At 41.7% G+C, this 17,714-nt stretch overlaps 1 protein-coding gene and 1 pseudogene across 1 annotated transcript in view; both read left to right on the top strand.

Moving 5' to 3' along the window:
• obscnb (obscurin, cytoskeletal calmodulin and titin-interacting RhoGEF b) overlaps positions 1-17,454 on the top strand; it is a 60,384-nt gene extending 42,930 nt beyond the window's left edge. Inside the window, exons 49-74 of the mRNA XM_053495244.1 lie at positions 33-314; positions 2,285-2,366; positions 2,692-2,825; positions 2,984-3,181; positions 3,288-3,326; positions 3,457-3,555; positions 3,956-4,220; positions 4,329-4,372; positions 4,608-4,709; positions 5,213-5,269; positions 7,839-7,978; positions 8,078-8,278; positions 8,402-8,478; positions 8,774-8,944; positions 9,604-9,763; positions 10,666-10,782; positions 10,877-11,041; positions 11,220-11,378; positions 11,587-11,764; positions 12,041-12,154; positions 12,307-12,474; positions 12,562-12,664; positions 12,761-12,890; positions 12,980-13,073; positions 14,030-14,072; positions 14,697-17,454. Of these exons, the coding sequence (XP_053351219.1) occupies positions 33-314; positions 2,285-2,366; positions 2,692-2,825; positions 2,984-3,181; positions 3,288-3,326; positions 3,457-3,555; positions 3,956-4,220; positions 4,329-4,372; positions 4,608-4,709; positions 5,213-5,269; positions 7,839-7,978; positions 8,078-8,278; positions 8,402-8,478; positions 8,774-8,944; positions 9,604-9,763; positions 10,666-10,782; positions 10,877-11,041; positions 11,220-11,378; positions 11,587-11,764; positions 12,041-12,154; positions 12,307-12,474; positions 12,562-12,664; positions 12,761-12,890; positions 12,980-13,073; positions 14,030-14,072; positions 14,697-15,744 (4,370 nt within the window). The 3' untranslated portion in view covers positions 15,745-17,454. The remainder of the gene's footprint in view (positions 1-32; positions 315-2,284; positions 2,367-2,691; positions 2,826-2,983; positions 3,182-3,287; positions 3,327-3,456; positions 3,556-3,955; positions 4,221-4,328; positions 4,373-4,607; positions 4,710-5,212; positions 5,270-7,838; positions 7,979-8,077; positions 8,279-8,401; positions 8,479-8,773; positions 8,945-9,603; positions 9,764-10,665; positions 10,783-10,876; positions 11,042-11,219; positions 11,379-11,586; positions 11,765-12,040; positions 12,155-12,306; positions 12,475-12,561; positions 12,665-12,760; positions 12,891-12,979; positions 13,074-14,029; positions 14,073-14,696) is intronic.
• Positions 14,386-14,565, top strand: LOC128523332 (uncharacterized; annotated as a pseudogene).
• Positions 17,455-17,714: the final 260 nt, after the last annotated feature.

The following is a 17,714-nucleotide window of genomic DNA, read 5'->3' as shown; positions in this document are numbered from 1 at the left end:
GAACTGATTTGGTTTGTTCTTTGGACTTACAGCAGCCCCAGCTTTCCTGACACAGCTCCAAAACCAGGAAGTCCCAGATGGATACCCAGTCAGCTTCGACTGCGTGGTCATTGGCAGGCCTTCTCCCACCGTACGGTGGTTCAAGAATGGGAAAGTGCTACAAGAAGATGACCATTACATGATCAACGAGGACCAGGAGGGCTGCCATCAGTTGATCATTACCACTGTACGGCCATCCGACATGGGCGTGTACCGTTGTATGGCTGAAAATGATAGCGGCATTGCTTCCAGCAACGCGGAGCTTAGAGTGGAAAGTGAGTACGCTGATGAGAGAAAGTGCCCTCTTACTATGAGCAGAAAATCTAAATGCATGGACTGGACTGATCACTTTCTTTTATCAGTGCATACCAGTTTTGTTTGTTGCATGTTTTTTTTTGTGGAATAGATTGCTTTGACACTACCTGAACGTCTGGCATTAATTTTAAATAGAAATGCACCAATGTGAATCATTACTGTTTATATAAGTTTAGAAATGCTAAAGCATGTAAGATTGTTTTTATAAATTTTTATATTCATTTTTTTTTATTATTTATTTGTTTTAGATAGGATGGAAATCACAAGGGACCACCCGATACGGTATTATAATGATATCCAGGTGTTGATTCAATCTGTATTACCATTCTATAAGTCTCATGATTTTATAAACATCCCAATTCGATATTAATTTGTGCAAATTTAAAAATGTGACCATTTAAACAAACTTGTAAATGTGCAAGTTTATAGTACACCATCTATAGGATCATGGAGGAACTGCAACATTTTACAGTTCCTTGGTCTGCAAGTGTTTCGTAAGACGAGCAAAAATCTTAAATAAATTTTAACTACATTTACATTTAGGCATTTGGCAGACGCTCTTATCCAGAGCGACTTACAAAAAGTGCTTTAATGTTTACATAATTGGATACATACTTACACTGGGTTAACTAGGTTAATAAAACTAATTAATTAATTAATTAACTAATTAATTAAAATACGAGCAGTATTGTGGGCTAATCATCTTCCCTGCTCGGTCTCATTGCACGTCATCACTTGTCAACATCCGTGCGTGCGTGTATTGTTTACTATAACACTGTGACCACATGTGCGGGCGTAAAGCACCTTTTGTTTTTTATTTTGTATATGTGCGCGCCAGTGCACTTGTTTGAATGAGAGTCTCTGTTGGTAAACTGATGTGTGCACGCGCGCATGTTAGTGTGTGTGTGAAAGTCGTCCTATACAGTAGCCCCCTTCCTCCTCCTGTCCTCTCTCTAGCTCTGTTACCAAGCTTGTGTGTGTGTACATGCGCACGCACATTTGCTTGTGTGAGTGAGAGTCTCTATTAATAAACTACTGGTACCCCCCCCCCCCTCTCTCTGGACCCAATCACTACAGCCACAATTTTTTACTACAGCTACAATTCTGCAGGTTCATTTTTTGTTTTATTTTTATATAAATATTTTTGGGTTGTGGAACAGATTGTCAGAGTCTCCATTATTTCTTATGGGGGAAATTCACTTTGATGTACCAGTATTTTGATGTACAAGCACGCTTCCAGAATGAATTATGCTCGCAATCCAAGGTATAACTGTAAGTTAAAAATTAATAATAATTTTTAAAAAAATAATAATCATTTGGAGTCATTTTCCCCCTATCTCTATATACACATAATCACCAATGATTTAGGGGAAAACTATTCAGTCACGCATCAGGATTCTTTTGTGATGTTGTTCCTTTTTAATTCTACAGGTAGTGTACTCTAAACTATTCACCTACTGGCAGGCAGTGCAGCACTGTTGAGCATATTACTGTATTTGCCAAGTTTGTTTAGAATTGTAACGAAATCTATAAAATAATATAAAATCAGGATGTTTTTGAAATGGCTGATGCTTACAGAATCGCAATATAAATCGGGAACGACACCTAGGTATCGTGATATCGCATCGGGTGCGCCCTGGTGATTCCAGTCCCTAATAACCACATCACTTGGTGTAACGTAAATTTAACCTTAAAAAAATTTAAGTGTTCTTTATGATGAGGAACAAAGCTTTTAAGTGTTTATGTGGGATTGTGTCGGTATATCACGCAAGACTTCTTTTGTATAGTTCATGGCCAAATATTCACCTTCTTATCTCATGTAACATCATTAACAACCTCCATTTTGCTGATGTGTATTAATGATTTGCAATTCCCATTGCAGTATAACACTATTTATTTATTTATTTATTTATTTATTTATTTTTTGCAGTGTCCTGCAGCTCTGACTATGACACAGCAGCTGACGCCACTGAAACATCTTCGTATATTAGTGCTAAGGATTACATCTCGAGGTAAAATCAAAGCAATGAAACTTTGAACAACTTTTGGGCGATTTAACAGAATGTTGGATTTATAAATGAGAAATTGGTTTTAATGCTAAATACAGCAGAATTCAGACTCTACTGAAAAAAAATGGTACTAATCATAAACAAAAGGATAAAATAGAAGGATGTTCTATAGTATATAATGTTATTTGCTGTAATGCCAGACGTTCCACACTTATTTAAATGATCTGCTGGACTGTATATCAATGCGTTTATCTATCGTAAATCTTATTATTTTTTGTTGAGCTTTGCGTCTGTATGTAAACGATGTTGTTGCTGCTTCGTTGCACAGCTCTGAGCACAGAGACACCGAAGCATTTGAGTCCGTGGTGGAGGACGAACAGCTCCCTCAAGTGGTGGACGAGTTGCACGACCTCTATCTCAGTCCCGGAGCACCCAGTGCCAAGATGAGCGTCAGGGTCAAAGGTCAGATGTGTAGAGTGTGTTTCTTGGTGTGATTAGAATGATAATCCCATTAGCAATGTGTTATTAAAACTGAGAAACTTTACTGGCTTCAACAATAACCGCAGTGACGACCACGAGGTTAGGTTAGAAGTTGATCTTCATGTTTGTTTTTTAAATAGGATTCCCCGCACCAAAGGTTTACTGGTTCAAGGACGGCGTGGCGCTGTCACCCACCGACAGGGTGTTACTGACGACAGAGAGAGACGTCTACAGTCTGGAGATCGTGGAGGTGAAAAGCGAAGACAGTGCTGAGTATTCAGTCTACATCAGCAACGCGGCTGGGGCGGCCTACTCCTCCGCGCGCATGGTCGTGCTTGGTACGTCAGCTTTAAATATTCAAGAAAAATCCAAACATCATCCAAGGTTATTGTCTGATTTTTAATTGAGAGAAAAATGACTTTTTTCCCCCTTTTTTTTTCCTAGGTCCAGGCAATCGCCTACCCGAGGCACTGAAGATGAAAGGTGTGTGTGCGCATCATTAATAAATAAATTAATTATACTTTAAACAAAAACATGTTTCATCTAAATGTGGCTTTGTCTCCTTGTGTTCTCCTTGTTATCATTTTGCCTTGCCTGTCTCTTCACCCTGTAGACTCCAAGGAACCTCTGGTGCCGCCACGTTTTCTGGAGAAGTTCTGCAACCGGACGGTGAAACGAGGATCAAGTATCACGCTGTCTGTCAAAGTAGAAGGTGCTCGTTTTGCCTCTTCCATATACCACACCAGCTTTTAATTAAAAAGTGCTCTTTCTTATATGGTATTAGGGTCAGGGGTAGTTCAGTGGTTAAGGCATTGGATTACGGTTCGAAAGGTCCCAGGTTCAAACCACAAGGGCACCATGTTACCCCTGTTGGGCTCTTGAGCAAGGCTCCTAACCCTTAACTGCTCAGATGTATAATGAGATAAAAATGTAAGTCGCTTTGGATAAGGACGTCTGCAAAATGCTGTGGATGTGGATGGATATACTGTAGTAACAGTGTACACATGTGCGAGTCAGAGGTAAAGCTGTAATGTTCAGGATGTTACATGTCAATAAAACGCACCTATCATGGACATGGACCGTAGCTTTTGTGGTATTTGTCATCCCCGTAGGCTCTCCGACTCCCAGCGTGAACTGGCTGAAGGAAGAAGCGCTAAAGGACATTCTGTGGATCAAAGCGGACACGCCCGGGTACAAGATCGCCAGCTCCGGCTTCCAGCACAGCCTGATCCTGATGGACGTAGAGAAGGAGCACAGCGGCACCTACACCTGCATCGCCAGCAACCGCGCCGGCCAGTGCGTCAACACCGCCCGTCTGGACGTGGACCAAGGTTTGACCGCTTTCCCAGCAGGACAGCAGGTCACCGTTACGCCAGAGTAAGCTCATGACAAGCAGCAGTGTGGAACGTAAAATGCGACTCTTGTACCGATAGTTTGGAAGCGTTGTGGCTGTGTCTGTGACTGTGCGCTTTCTTGTGATTTCAGGATTTGTGGGATTACCGTCAGCCCCCCAGAGGAAGAAGGCAAAGGTGAGGGCAGCGTTTATTTCAGACTTGATTAATCTCAGCCAGTTAAAACTAAATAATGCGACTCCAACACAAATGACAAAGGAAAGGAAAACGAATGGAAAGTGTGGAATAAATTTTTTTTTAATTTGATTAGATTTGAGATTTTGAGTCACTACCTGATTTAAGTCAGTTTCCCATCTTACATTGACTTATTTTCTCCTCTCGTGTGCATTAACTCGTCTTCGCTTCCCATCAGGAGGGCCGACGCTGCCGTACCTGTCTGGAGTGGACACGGCCGAGTTGTTACAGAAGCTCACGACGCAGATCACCGAGATGGTCTCTGCCAAGATCACGCAGGGTGAGAGGGAGGATTTCACTGTTGCACAGACAATTTAAACATCTTTTAACACCGTTTCTTAAATTATAATTGAATACATCAATACATAGGGGGATAACAGAGCGAAAGAAATCATTGAATAACTGTTGAATAAAATGATTGAATGAACATGTTGATACAATAATAAGCCTAATCTAATTTATATATATTTTGGGAACAAAAGGTCATATATTTCAGGTATTATTTTAGCTGTAAAACATATAAAGGGGCGGGGTTATCTGGACAAACCCTTAAACCTCAAACTTTAAAAGAGTATTACTATTTTTTTTCTATTTTAAACTTTTATTCTCGTTGTTAACTTGAATAGTCATGCCCTTTTTTTCATCCACCTCTGACCACCCCCCCCCCTTATCCCACCATCCTCTCATCCACTCACCCCCCTCATCCACCTTATCCACTCCTCCCTGCGCACCTTTCACTCCCCCGTGGCTCCACACACTCACTGAAACTGGTTTGTTATTCAGACAGCTTACAGAACCATCAAGTGCTCCAGTGGATGAGAACCTGGCCCAGTGTGACCAGTATGTATCCGAAGACAAAACAGACAAAACTCCAGAATCTCCACCATCTCATTTTCACCCGGGTGCAAATACTTTACCCACATGCGACCATTGTAGCGTAGCGATATCCTCTAATGATTGGTGATTTTTATTAGTACTGTAAAGATCTGGATGCAGCTTCACTTACAGACAAATCTGTTCTGTTAATGACTTCATCAAATGACAGGATTTCACTGTAATAGGTTTCATTTACGTCCCTAATTATCTTTCTTTCTCGTTATAACTCGCTCTCATGTCTCTCTCTGTCTCTCTACACCTCTCTCTTCATCTCTCTCACTCTTATCGTCTCTTTTACATCCTTCTCTTACACACACACAGTCTGTCTTTACTTGTCTCTACACTTTTTCTTGCCCCTTTCTATCCTTTGCTGTCTTTCAGTCTTTCTCTACACCTCTCTTCATGTCTCATGTCTCTCTCTCTCTCTCTGCTTCCATCTTTAACCTTTCCTTCCGTCTGTCTGCCCATTTCACCTTCTCTCCCTTTCTTTCTATCTTTGTGTCAGTCTGTCTCTCTGTTTCTCTTCCCTTTTCCTCCATTCTGTACTGTACACACTACCGCTCAAAATATTCGAAGAATATTAGAATATTATTTTCATAAAAACCTATGAAATAACACGTATGCAATTAGATTATAATGTGACAACAAGAGCAACAGGGAGTCGTCTAGTTAAGACCTGAAGGTCAGCTGTTCTGAAACAGTGCTTGCAAGAACAGTATTGCATCTGCAAAACCCATCAAGCACCAACTGTCTCTCATGAATTTAATTCAATTCAATTCAATTCAATTTTATTTCTATAGCGCTTTTAGCAATTGTCGCAATTGCTGCAAAGCAGCTTTACACAGTCAAAAGAATTATTTAAGTTTGTATGAAATGTGAATTTGTATGAATCAAAATGGTCAGTTTGTCCCTGGTGCGCAAGCCGAGGGCGACAGTGGCAAGGAAAAACTCCCTGAGATGGTAATAGGAAGAAACCTTGAGAGGAACCAGACTCAACAGGGAACCCATCCTCATCTGGGTGAAACAGAAAGCAGTAAATGATCTGCATTTATACAGTGTGTAGGGTGGGAGGCAGTTCAGCTATAATAGCTGATGTTAATTGATGTTAATATGGAGTCCAGGTAGTTATTGAAGACCCAGGTAGACTTGTAAGAAGTTCCAGTCATGAACTATCAAACTGTCAAGTCCCCAGAGAAACAGTTGCCAACACCAGTCGAGGCCAGAACCATTTTCTAGGTAGAGAGAATCATTCCCAGACACCAGACGCATCCCAGAGAGACACACGGGGCATCCATGTGACGAGTTCTTCAGCCAGAAGCGGGGCACCAGGATGGGTCAGACAGGTCCGGAGGGCAGAGGGAGTCTGGATCACTGGCAGCTCAGGAACGACATGTGTAGCTCGACAGAGAGAGAGAAAGAGTGAAAGGGGGGGACAGGAGGAGGAAGGAAAAAGAAAGAGGGGGGGAAAGAGAAGAAGAGGAGAGATAACAGTTAGGTATGGTCACAGTCACACAATGTATAATGTGAATGTATATTAACTGTAGAGTGCAAGCAGAGACTCCGGCAGGACTAACTATGACAGCATAACTAAAAGGGAGAGCCAGAAGGAAACACAGACATGAGGGCTTCCTGACATGTAAAGCAAACAATCACCTCACCGTCAGCAAACCTGAGTGATCAATGAGAGTGAGGAAGACAGCATCCAAACATACCAGTTCACCATAATACTCTACGTCCATGAGTCCCCCAGATCTGCTCCTTTACCTAAGGCTAATCTATTTATAAAAATGCTTGGCTAAATAAATAGGTTTTTAGCCTGGACTTAAACACTGAGACTGTGTCTGAGTCCCGAACACTATTTGGAAGACTATTCCATAACTTTGGGGCTTTGTAAGAAAAAGCTCCGCCCCCAGCTGTATTTTTTATAATCCTTTGATCAAAGTAGGCGTGGCGGAAAGACCTTCCCAGGAAAAGCGAGACCAAACATGCTGCAGAGGAGAAGTTCATTTAGAGTCACCAGCCTCAGAAATCACCAACTAACAACCAGCACCTCAGATTAGAGCCGTTATGAAGCTTAACAGAGCAGAAGTAGCAGATAAACATCTCAATATCAACTGTTCAGAGGAGATTATTGTGTGTTTTAGATAAACGTCTTCAGTATTGTTTAACAGTGTAGAAAAAAATGAACATCGGGAACGACCATGGGGTTCGAAAGTGATCCCAAACCTTTGAGCGTTAGTGTAACTGTTTGTCTTTCTCTGTCTGTCTTTCTTTTTCTCAAACTATCACTTTCTTTCTCTATTCATCTCTCAGGTTTTATGTCTTTCTCATTGTTTCTTGCTCCACGTGTCTCTCTCTTTCCATTTATTTATGGTGTGAGAATGGTTCTGTATTCCATTGATTGATTGATTAATTGATTTAAATTATTGAATAATAAACATCTGCAAGTTAACTCAATGTGATTAATTAAAAAGGTTCAGTCAAGATGTTAAATATTAAATCTCTTTCTTGTGTGTGTGTTTCTCCCGTTCAGCCTCGTTACGTGTCCCGGGAGCGGACAGCGATGATGAGACCAAGACCCCGTCTGCGTCACCCTTCCACGGCCGCTCACGTCCCGCGTCACTCATCGCCGACTCGTCCTCAGAATCCGACGAGGGTGACGCCCGAGGAGAGGTAACACACGGTCCTCCTTCCTTTCCCACCCCCTTATACACTGTTGTGTTTCCACACGTTATTTCATGCCACCTTCGTCCTTATCGTTTCTCCGTGCAGATGTTTGACATCTACGTAGCCATAGCCGATTACAACCCCATGGGCCTGAGCAAAGAGAGCATCGCCCTAAAGGAGGGGCAGTACGTGGAGGTCTTGGACTCGGCTCATCCGCTCAAATGGCTGGTGCGCACCAAACCCACCAAAACCACGCCTTCGCGTCAAGGCTGGGTCTCTCCGGCGTACCTGGACAAGAAGTTAAAGGTGTGAGGCATTCAGTGCTTTAAAACGTCCTTTCTGTTAACCCTGGATGTGTGACGGAGTCCTTAGGTTCAGGTTTGTTGTTTGTTGTGGAGAAAAAACGCTGAATATGATGATGTGTTGTAGATTTCTCCGGACACAGCGGAGGTCCCAGAGGTCACAGGGGAGGAGGTCACGGAGGGAGAGTACAAAAGGAAGCTCTGGTGAGACGCAACCTCATCCACATCACATGCGTTTAAGATCCTTCTGGGTAAACCCTTTAACAAAGGCTTGCACAAATTGTAAGAACTGATGAGACACATACCCCCAAACACACACACACACAAAAACTCTCCGTGAGATCAGGTTGCACAAAGTATATACCTTAATAAATATATGCCTGGAATATAATCAGGTGCACAAATGTCCTAAATGGCAAAACCAGCTGAAATCATTACTAAATTTTCTTAAAGTTCTTGTCATGTTTCTCACTCTGTTATCGTCATGTTCTTTGTAAAGCCAACTCATGCAGGAGCTCATCACCAGTGAGAAGGAGTTCATAAAGGAGATGGACTTTGTCACATCACACCATCTGAAGCAAATCGATGAGGAAAGCACGCCGCCTGAGATCCGCAGCCACAAGGATGCCATCTTCCGCAACATCGGAGACATCGGTTCGTTCCACAGCAGGTACGTGATGATAATTAGCAATCAATAAGGCGGCGCCTATTCCCAAATTCCTATTGCATCATTGCATCACACCACTGTGGTTTTATCCGATGAGAACAGTTTCTTCTTCATGTTGTGTCGGAGAGTTTGTCCATGTGACTTGCTCATTAGCCAGGATCTGAAACGCTGGCCTCCCAGGAACTCCTTTAATGTCTCAAACATGTGGAAATGGCCTGGAGCGAGGTCAGGACTGTACAGGGGGCGTGGCGATAACTCCCAGCCGAGTTCCTGTAACGTGCAAGTGGTGCTGGTGAATGACTGTGTTCACACAGACGGACGCATCCCTTCTGTAATTTGGCGACAAGTTATCTGTCGATAGTTAATGATCGGGTGCTGAACCTTCATGGTAATGTCTGCAGTAGGCTCCGGTCCACCTCGGCTGGGATCGGCATTCACGGACGTGCAGCCTTCTTTAAAACAAAGAGTTTTTAAAAAAAAACAAAGCTAAGAGTTTCATCACCGTACTGTGTTCGAAGTCTCCTGTAAATTTTCAGTGAAGACGCTTTGAGGTAAAGCAGATCTAGATCTTCGTACTACAGGAAACACTGGCGATGGTGCATTTCAAATGCTTTGGAGAGCTCTTTACCTTCTCAGCTTTTTTCCTGTCTCCCTTCCCCTAGCTCTTTTCTCCCTGGACTGCAAGACTGCGACACCGACGACGACATAGCCATGCGCTTCCTGAAAAACACCAAAGGATTTGAGAACTATCTGCAGTACCTGGTGGGTCAGGCCAAGGCTCAGGCCACCATCTGTGAGAAGGATGTTCATCACTATTTCAAGGTGAGGCCCTGAGATGCACTTACAAATCCCTACACAATACACTCTTCATGCTTTATGCTATTTTACAGAGAGCATCCATTTCTAAAGTATTGGCACCCTTTATCACTACATTAGAGATGTATGGAGAAGAGTAAGGAACGGCAAAAGCTGTCGGAGATGGTGGGGGAGTAGAATGTCAACTTCTTGTATACAGTTGACCCCTAAAAATACTCCCGGGTGGTTACGTTGCAAGAGCACTCATGCTGCGTTTTCCTCTACCGTTGCTTTGTGTTCCCTACTACAACATTTATACAGTATCATAATAAATATGGAAATCTAGCAGAATTTATGTTAAGTTACAAAATGAGTATTTTGTGCGGGGGGTCGACCGTTTCTAACTTGTACTGTATATCTAATTCAAGATAGTAACTCACTTTTTTTTTTTTACTTTATCTCATTATATCTTTACCCAGTATCATATTTAAATCTGTTTTGGAATATTTTTAATGTAACATGTTTTCATGAAAATATGTCATTATTTAAAGTCTGTGATGTTTTAAAGTTTTAACATAGAAGTTAGTTTAAATCTTATGGTAAAGACATAATAATGATGATGCAGGAAATAAAGAAGTGAGTTGAAATAACATGCTGCATCGAAATGAGACACGTTTACAATAACCTCCTAAACTAAATCAAGTTATTAAGGTAAAATAAAGAAATACATTTTTTATCTTAAGATAAATATATGGTGCTGCTGTTTGCCGTTTGAAATAAAATAGCAACCTACTTTAGCTTTCTGCTAGTTTTTTTGACAATAAAAATAAAGTGCTTAACCCCAGGCCTGCAGTAGGTTTGGAGTCAGAAACGATGTAGCAGATCAATAAAGTGTGACGAGTTAAAACGAGGAATGATTCTGTCGGCAGAAATACACCGATTCAGACTTGGCGAATGTGGATCCAGCAGAAGGTCCGGTCCTGAGTGTGAGCGGTTACCTTCAGAGGCCACTGGAGAGAATCCAGAAATACAAGGAGCTCTTAAAGGTAACACGTCAACCTTTGTGTTTGAAACTTGGGATTTATTTAGACTGAAATGAAGCGGCACTGATGTGGATGTGGAACGTGATCCGATCTGTAGGAGTTGATCAAAAACAAGGCGAGGAACGGCCAGAACTGCTGTCTTCTGGAGGAGGCCTACGCCATGGTTTCGTCTCTTCCCACACGCTCAGAAAACACGCGGCACGTCTCGCTCATCGAGAACTACCCCGCTAACCTGGAGGCTTTAGGAGAGCCAATCAGACAGGTACTGACACAGCGCACAAATGGACAAATTAAAGACTTTGAATGCAAATGAATTATTGAAAAGAGTAAATTTTCATGGAAATCACACATTGTATTTGTGAATTTTTTCATATAATTTTTATAGAATATTAAATCAAACCGAATTGTTGGGACATTATTTTCCTTTTCTTTGTCTTGAGGGTCCTTTCATAGTGTGGGAGGGCGCTCCAGGAGTCCGAACCTCTTCAAGAGGCAGTCACCGCCATGTCTTCCTCTTTAAAAACTACGTCATCATCTGCAAGCAGAAACGAGACACGAACACAGACGTCCAGATGTACACATTCAAGAATATGATGAAGGTATTTAAAAAAGAAAAAACATAAAAACCTATTGGACCGAATCAAATGCAAAGACAGGATTGAACTTGTTTCTCTGATGTTCAACTACAGTTTGATAAACATGCGACTTTAACGCCACTTCACCACAGCACCTCGTCACCGATCGTGTCCTGTAGGGCGTGACGTCTTTGTGCTCCTTACTGAACATAGTTTGTTTGCTTTTGTTCAGCTCACCAACATCGACGTGAACGAGACTGTGGAAGGAGACGAGAGGGCGTTCGAGATCTGGCACGAGCGCGAGGACTCTGTTAGGAAGTACACTCTGCAGGCTCGCACCGTCATCCTGAAGAACTCCTGGCTCCGCGAGCTGCGCAACCTGCAACAGCGCTACAGCATGCCGGCCTGGAGTGAGCGCCTCACGTCCCGCACCAGACACCCCAGTCCCTGATGATCTCACTTCATTATAACTTTTGAAAATGATACTATTTTTTAACGTGTCTGCAGTAACCGTTTACAAGGACCTGTAATTCGCGAAATCATGATCGTAGTACAAACCGAATCAGCAGATGTGTATCGTGATGTCGTATCGGCCGGTCCCTGATGATCCGCGTCCCTATGATATAGTATAGATCATATTGACTAAGTCTTATGTATTAAAAACGGTTGATTTTGTGTGTGAGCAGGTCCACCTGATTTCGAAGCAGTGTTGACCGACTGCACAGCTGAACTGGGAGAGACGGTTAAACTGGCGTGCAAAGTCACTGGAACCCCGAAACCTGTAGTGGCCTGGTTTAAAGGTAAGCGTATTAATGGTCCTTCCGAAGTCGTTATTACGTCATTTCTTGGAATATGCGGAAAGATTAACACTAATATGTCCAAGTTGCTTTCCTATATATTACAATGATGATACGTAGCTCAGTCGTATAGCATGTGTATCCGTTTCGTGCAGACGGCCGCGCTGTCGAGGTCGACCCTCACCACATCATTATCGAGGATCCTGACGGTTCCTGTACCCTCATCCTGGATAACATGACCGCTGACGACTCCGGCCAGTACATGTGCTTTGCCACCAGCGCCGCAGGAAACGCCAGCACCCTGGGCAAGATCACAGTACAGGGTAGGCGTTAGGACCCAGGTTCTAGTATCAATCCTACAACTTGTATCTATTATGATGAAATGATTTTTGTACGTTTTGCCCTTGCAGTACCGCCACGCTTCGTCCATAAGTTACGGAACGCTGCATTAATAGCAGGAGAGGATGCTCAGTTCACTTGCACAATACTGAGCGCTCCAAGACCAAAGATAAGGTACTTACTTATATCTGCTTTACCGAAAGATATATACTTTTTTGCCTTTATCTTTGTAAACGTTGTGTAACGTTGTATTTCTCATCCCTGTTTAAGGTGGTTTAAAGACGGCAAGCTTCTATTAGACCAGGAGAAGTATCAGACATACAGTGAGCCACGTAGCGGCGTGGTGGTTTTTGTGATTAAAAACCCTGGAGAGAAAGACTTGGGGCATTATGAATGCGAGGTAGGGTGTCAATATACGTAATATATATTACAATTAACCACTTTTTAACCAATCAGAATCGAGAGCTAACATCTGGATGTTTTTCACAGCTGTCCAACCGGCTAGGCAACGCGAGGTGTGCGGCGGATCTGGTTCTTCCTACAGTGGCGATGGCAGGAGGACAGCAGGCCATCACGATCGAAGGTAGAGGAGATGATTTATTTTTGAATTGTGATTAAAGAAATGTCTGGATAAATCTGACAGAGATCTGGACTACTCAGAGATCTCCTGGATGTGAAGAGGAACTTTACTTCCAACTGTTTTAATATATATACATAAACAAAATGTAATAAACGTTTCATATTCTCAGTGGCAAGAAAAAACAAGTCAACTATTTGATTTCCCCATAAATTGATCATGAAACGCGTTCTGATCTGGAGCAAAGTCACAAATATAAATAGCTACTGCATTTCTAAGCTGATGAAACACAAACACTCTTGAAATGACCTTCCATCCATTAAACATGTGGTAAAGGTAAGAAGCCAAACAATGTTTTAGTAACTGGTTGAACTACTTTTGGCACCGATAACCTCATGCAAGTGCTTTCTGCAGCTGTGGATTAGACCTGCGCACAATGTTCAGGAGGAACCTCGGACCGTTCTTCCCCTAGCTGTATTCTTAGGATGCCTGGTGTGAACAGCTCTCTTGAGCTCATTCCACAGCATCTCTCTCGGGTTGAGGTCTGAGTTTTAAACATGCTGCTCCAAAAGGAGGATTTTATGGTTCTGTAGTAGATGTTTAGTGTCATTGTCCTGCTGCATCACTCAGCTTCTTCTGAGATACAGTTTATAGAGAGCCTCCCCGACATTATCCTGTAGAATACCTTGATGGACTCTTTTTCCCTCCACAATGGCAAGCAGTCGACTCATGAACACTCATGCTCTAAACAATTCTACAAGAATTTTTATTTTATTGAAAATGCAGAACGCCATCATTCCTTTGATCACAGATCAGATCACAATTTATGACTAATTTATGCAAAAAAATACACATAAAAGGTCACTTGCTTTTTCTCATCACTGTATTTAAGAAAACCTGCATTTTTACCCCTCTCACTTGTCAATTCATTAGAATTTACTTTTTATTTTTGTGTCTTCTAGTTACAGAGCAAGAGACTAAAGTACCAAAGAAAACCATAATCATGTAAGTCTTTAAAATTGTATTTCCATTTTTGAACTTTTCACTATGAGGAACTTAATATTTAATTTTTTAAAAGAATTTATTTAAAATACAAATGCTGCCTTTTTAAATACACTTTACCTCAAGGGAAATGGTGTGAATCTTAAACATACTGTAATAATGTGTAGCGTATATTTAGAGTTGTCAAGCAAAAAAATTAAGACCAATACCCACTGCCTTTTGCAATATCTGAAAATTTTTTTCCCTTTAAAAAATATGTATTTGTGTAATTGAATTCAAATGTTCAATTGAATATTCAAATTATGAATTCTGCATAATTTTTTTTGTGTGGCAGTACCGTAGCCTACGAGGTTTATCCAAGGCCCGATAATTGCTAGTTGAAAACTTCCCCCAAACTTATTTGTGTACCGCTTTTAACAATCAATGTTATATTTGCAAAGCAGCCTAACCTGAATAAAAATGCTGGATATAGATTTTCTAAAAATGTATAAATTTATGGATTTATTAGTTTGTCCCTAAAAACTAAAGTTTAAACCGCTAAATATGTTTACCATCATTAGTGACTAATAACCGATAACCCTTTGCAGTTGTGGTATTGTGTAGAGATCCTATGGTGTTCTTTTGCAGAGAGGAAACCATCACGACTGTCGTAAAGAACACTCGAATGAAGCGCCACGCGTCCCCTCGGCCGTCCCCTAGGGCGTCCGCTATGGGAGTTTACCGCTCTGAAGCCTCCACCCCTGAACCCCCTCGACAGAAGAGGGTAATGCCTAGGAAAACCGTCCCCACGCTGTACGTCACAGAACCTGAGGGCACCGCAGCCAGGAACCCCAAATGGGTCGAGGTGGAGGAAATTATCGAGTATAAAGTGAACAAGTCACCAAAGCTGCCAAGGAGAAGAGGCGCGTCCCCCGAAAGGAGACAACCCCCTGATAACCCCAACGCTAACAACTCAAACAACAAGCTAGTGGAGGCAATGCAAGCATCTGGGGCTAGCGTGGACCCACAGGCTTTCTCCTGGGAAAATGATACAGCAATTGAATCTGAAACAGCGACTTTAGATTCTCCAGAAGTGGAAGAGTTGGATTTTGATCAACCATATGTCCTGACAGAAATGGATGCGGACACCGATGATAATCAGGCAGCGGGGTGTGAGGGCTGCAGCAATAACATCCTGGACGATGGTAATAAAGTGTTCTCCCTGGAAGACCTGGAGGACTATGTTCCTAAGGAGGGCGAGACATTTGGTTGTGAAGATTCACCCATACCTGAGGAGAAACCGTGTGAAATTTCTGTTCTACAAACAGAAATTAACGAACCCACCATCGGTCAACCTGTCCTGCTGAACCTGGGCCGTCCAATCGCAACCCCGACAGTACGTCCTGGGTTTTTCAGTCGCTTTAAGGAACACATCTCTAACGTCTTTACCGAGCCCTCTTCAGCAGGGGAGAGATTTATACCCATCCGTGTCAGCAGGGGGACCTACAGCCAGGCTGCGTCCGTCCCCAGTTCATCAAGAAGTCAAGAAAAGGTAGAAGTAACTCGGAGGTACTGCTCTGAGGTTCAGAGGGGAACAACTGGCAGTCAGCAGAGCTTCAAAGCCCAAATCTCTGCACCAGTCGGACAGCCGGTTACGGTTCAGATTCCTAGGATGAGCCAGTCTGGAAAGCCGTGATCAGGAAGTCATAACTATTAGCAAAATATTGCTAAATCATTGTACTTGTCTTAAAACCTGTGTCATCTTTCCCTAACAGGGTACTTACTTCTAGCTATTTTACTTTTAATTACAAAGGAAAGCACAACGTTGGTCTCCATACTTCAGGACTGGAACGTATACAAGAATTGTGACCTCGGGTAACCCAGTGTGAATTAGCGAAAGTGATTTCTCGCTCTTTGTGGGTTTTCGACACCATTTTGCACAAACCACAATGTTTTTGTCATTTCAACAACCCTCTCAAAGTGTGCATGAGAACAAAAACCAAAACAGCTTCCTGTTTCCTTTTTTTTTCAAGCCTTAGCACGGTCAACATCTCAATCACTTCAAACGCACGTTTGCTCTGAAGATCGTCCTAGCATTTAAAAGATTTTCACTTTTCTTAAACATGTCGCAAAACTTCATAATTCTAGAAGGAAAATTTAACTAAACTTGTATGTTACCGAAGACGTAAGGAATGTAGCACATTAACTACAAACCGTTAAAGTGCAAATACAAAACAAGGAAGCTAGTATAGCTAATACTAGCTAGCTTTTCTAGCTATTGATTTCATTTAATTTGATACTCCCGTCCAAGAAACAACAAAACGGGCAAAAAAATTTTTACCTGTGAAGGCATTCAGACATAAATATTTTTTTAATCCGTTTTCCTTTTCTCTTGTATTTTGACTAAACCGATAAATTATTGATTAGCGCTCATCGCTGGAGAAAAAAAAGGTCTTTCAGTATTTTTGGCCTTTTGCTTTGTTAATTATTGCGCACACAAATTTTGTTTAGCATAGTGTATTTTTATTAACATATATTTTCAAAATTCAGTTTAAACCGAACATTTCACTGAAGAGTTAAGCTTTAGTTTTGAGCATAGGGGGTGTAGACAGCAAAAGGCGTCATTCTGTTTTTCAAGAAGGTCCCAAGAAAGGTTCACGTATGGGAACTAGAGAAAACTGAATACACGGACAATGGGATTGAATTTTAGGGGGAACCGAAATCGAACTTATCAATCCTCCTCACTATTACCATTAATGCCTTCTTTTTAAAGTGCTGCGTGATTTAACACGATAGACTCGCAGCAGCACTACACTTTTCTGTGTTGCAGTAACAGTAGCATGTAGCTGTCGACATGTAATTGCTAATATATTTTTCAAGTGTGTAATAAGTGTAATTGAAAAAAAAATCACTGTATGGTGAATCAATGTATAATAAGTTAAACTCTTGGTAATTGTAGAAAGTGTGATGTTGGGAATGTTTCATGCTCTGACTTTTACGAACAAATTCGGTAATGTGTTTTACAGTGCATGCTTTGAGAGTGTGTCCCCAAACGCATTTCCGTATCGTATTCACGTGTGGCGTTCGCTTTCGCACAGCAATGAGAAATCTGACTGTATTTCAAAACTAGACAAATCCTTTGTAGTCCTTTCTTCAAGCGTCCAAAAGGCTTTATCAGGTTTACTAAACCACTGTTCCATGCACTAGATGGGATTTTCTGAAATACAGCTGCCGACGAAGTGTGTTGAACTGAATACGTGTTGCAGTGGATGTGTGTTTGTGTTTGGTGAAACTCAAGACACTTCGCCTTGAATGACTGTAAATGAAAAATTCTAAATCAGAGTAATAATAATAATAATAAAAGTGTGCCTTGCTGAGTATTGCTAAAATAAATAGTTTCTTCTTTTTTTCCCCCTCCTGTATCAAATTTAAGATGTCTGCTTGCTTTGTTGTACGTAAAGACTTTACATAATGTAGCTTTAAAGGAATTTTGATTTCTCTAAAAAAAAAAATGATTTAACACGAGGCTGACTTCCTGCATCGTCCATGCTTCAGGATTAGGTAGGTTCAAAAACATCAAAGTCTTTCTTTCACCTTGATACACTCCAACCATCATGGTGGGTCAGTTACAAGAGCGTGTTCATACACTAATGCTCAAAAGTTTAG

The sequence above is a fragment of the Clarias gariepinus genome, chromosome 4, assembly GCF_024256425.1.
Source record: "Clarias gariepinus isolate MV-2021 ecotype Netherlands chromosome 4, CGAR_prim_01v2, whole genome shotgun sequence".
NCBI lineage: Eukaryota > Metazoa > Chordata > Actinopteri > Siluriformes > Clariidae > Clarias > Clarias gariepinus.
Note: the sequence above shows the minus strand (reverse complement) of the source record. Positions and strands in the feature narration are given on the sequence as shown.